The 2,773-nt window shown below is 33.5% G+C and overlaps 1 protein-coding gene across 1 annotated transcript in view; it reads left to right on the top strand.

Moving 5' to 3' along the window:
- LOC119674048 overlaps positions 1 to 2,457 on the top strand; it is an 8,991-nt gene extending 6,534 nt beyond the window's left edge. Inside the window, exon 5 of the mRNA XM_038085169.1 lies at positions 2,397 to 2,457. Coding sequence (XP_037941097.1) covers positions 2,397 to 2,457 — 61 coding nt within the window. The remainder of the gene's footprint in view (positions 1 to 2,396) is intronic.
- The last annotated feature ends 316 nt before the right edge of the window (positions 2,458 to 2,773 follow it).

The following is a 2,773-nucleotide window of genomic DNA, read 5'->3' as shown; positions in this document are numbered from 1 at the left end:
TACCTACATTGTGACCGAAAGGTTTTCGGAGGTTCTCATTTAAAATTCGCGCGCTGTATATTTTTCGATATTTTAAGTATGTAGTTTGGCAGCCACTGTCCTTAATTACTATGCCAAAAATGAGCGCGATTCTTGTCGGACAGTTCGTTTACGGCAGCTGTTGAAACCAGTTCACCTCAGTAGTGCGTTGCGAAAAAAACAATGGAAAAAAATATTGAACAAAGAGTTTGCATCAAATTTTGTTTTTCGAACGAAATTTCGTGTGCAGAATCGTTGCGAATGCTACAAAAGGCTTATGGGGAATCAGTTTTATCGAAAACTCAAGTTTATGAGTGGTACAAAGCCTTTCAGGACTGTCGTACGACCGTCGAAGACATGCCGCGTTCTGGACGACCTTCGACCTCTACCACCGACGAAAACATTGAAAAGGCAAAGGAAATCGTGTTCAAAAATCCTCATGTGAGTGTTAGAGAGATAGCACGAGAGCTAGGCATCGGTCGTGAGATGGCTCGTTTGATTTTGGTGGACAATTTGTGTATGCGACGTGTCAACGCCCGGCTTGTTCCGATTCACCTCAATTTGTTCAACATTATCAACGATTTTAAGGCCAAACATTCAATAAATACCATCGAACAGCCACCGTATTCACCTGATCTTGCACCGTGTGACTTTTTCCTGTTTCCCAACCTCAAATTACCACTCAGAGGAACGCGTTTTGAATCCATAGAAGACGTAAAACAGAATTCGCAGAGGGAACTCAAAGCCATACCGGAAAGCGCCTAAAAAAATGTTTTGATGATTGAAGAAACGTTGGCTTTGTGTATCGCTTCTTAATGGAGCATATTTTGAAGGAGATAAAATAAATATTGATGAAGATTAAGAATTTTGCGTTTTATTTATTTATGACCGGAAACTTTTCGGTCACAATGTATAAAACGTTTTACTTAGTTAATGTTTCGAAAAGATATAAAGCAGATGTTGAAATGTACATGTGGTTTTCCTCACTAACTTTCTGCTGTCCTTTCCTCCTAGTGGAGCATAAGGCCTCACATGTGTCTTTCCAACACTAAAATTTTAATTCTCTGTTTCAGAAGATATTTATATAATCGTGAATTCTAGCATACATATGATGTTGCTACACTGACATGTACATTCTATCTTCCTTAGGATATTTTCATATTAGAATAGTTATCTAATGTTTAAGATTCGCCAACCCAAATATATCTTTCTTATATATCTTTCTTTATCTACTAGTTTCCATATTTCTTCATATATCACCAAAGCCGTTGTTAGAAATTTTATACCTGTAACTAAAAGAGCATACTATGTCCCCACTACACATTTTTAACTTTCTTTTCATTCCCTCAGTTAAAAAAATTCGATATAAATAAGCACATAAAATACTTAAATACACATAAAAGCTTTGAAAAAGTTTGCAGCCTATGACATAATAATCTTATTTATAATTTTTCAAACAAAATAAAAAGTTGGCAATTAATCGTTTTAAAATCATTAAATTTCAATATCAAAGGAACTTTAAAACGCCGAATACTTTTTGCCCAATCCAAAATAAGTTTATCTATATAGAAAAGATTACTAAGGCTTAGGAAAAATGACGAAGATAAATTTCAGTTGTCATACTTTCGAACAGTAAATATTAATTTTTTTAAAAGGTCGTCTTAGATTCATATATTATTAGGAATTACCAATGCATATATTTTTCTAGTCTAATATTACATATTACTTTTTGCATATGTGTACAATACTTAAAATTAGTTCTTAAAAATGATATTTTTTACGAAAATTTAAGCAGGTTTAAGGTGCTTGTCACACTCAGTTAGTTAGTTGAGTACAATACCTAAACTATGAATACTAACAAGATTTTACACAATCCAAGATAAGTCTGGTCATAACAAATAGTTATCGTATTAGTTTACAGACAGAGATATTAATTTTAATTTTAATTTTAGCATGCAGCATATTGCCAAATACAGAAATTAGAAATAAATAAAAAAAAAAGATTAGAATAACATATAACATAAAATACAAATTAAAACATACGAAATAAGGCAATTTTTAAACTATTTAAAAGCCCCTTTTGACCACGCATACCTGAACACCGGTGGAGTGGAGCTTGTGCGACTTGCTTCGATCCGGCGCTGTTGACATGGATTTGCACCTTTAAAGCAATAACTTTTCTTAACTGTCATTTAATCTGAATTCATTCAAATTGGCAACACATGCAAGTACAAACGCCCAATTACTCTGACCGTACCTCAATTTATCAATGCGTTTTAGCCGCGTTTTTACGCTACAATTGCCGCATATTTTTCAACTTTTTGTTTAGTTTTTATTTTTTTATTTTTTTAATTTTATTTTACTTTATTCATTTTCAGATGTTATGTGAAAAGTGAGTGGAAAATTTGTTTAAAACGACATGCACAGGCAATTGTGTAGATTTTTATGAAAGGCCTACCTGCGTCTACGTAACATACGTTACATACGTTGAGTCTGTATTTATTAGAGACTCAAGCTCAATCACCGATAAACTAAGGCTTATGAAAATGCATCAACGTATGTGTTAGATTCAAGGTAGCCATATGCAGATTTCGATCAAAGACACATTGATAATGGCTTAATGTGAACACCAACACACACACTTATGTGCGTTGAATGTCACGCATGAAGTTTAGTGTATTGCACTCAAAAATGCAACTATTAACAGAATTGTGGGTCTTTTGATCGAATGAATGCATTTTCCGATAACTTTTTT

This window comes from Teleopsis dalmanni, chromosome 2 (genome assembly GCF_002237135.1).
Source record: "Teleopsis dalmanni isolate 2A chromosome 2, ASM223713v2, whole genome shotgun sequence".
Taxonomy (NCBI): domain Eukaryota; kingdom Metazoa; phylum Arthropoda; class Insecta; order Diptera; family Diopsidae; genus Teleopsis; species Teleopsis dalmanni.
The sequence above is the reverse complement of the archived record's forward strand: the minus strand, read 5'-3'. Positions and strand labels throughout refer to the sequence as shown.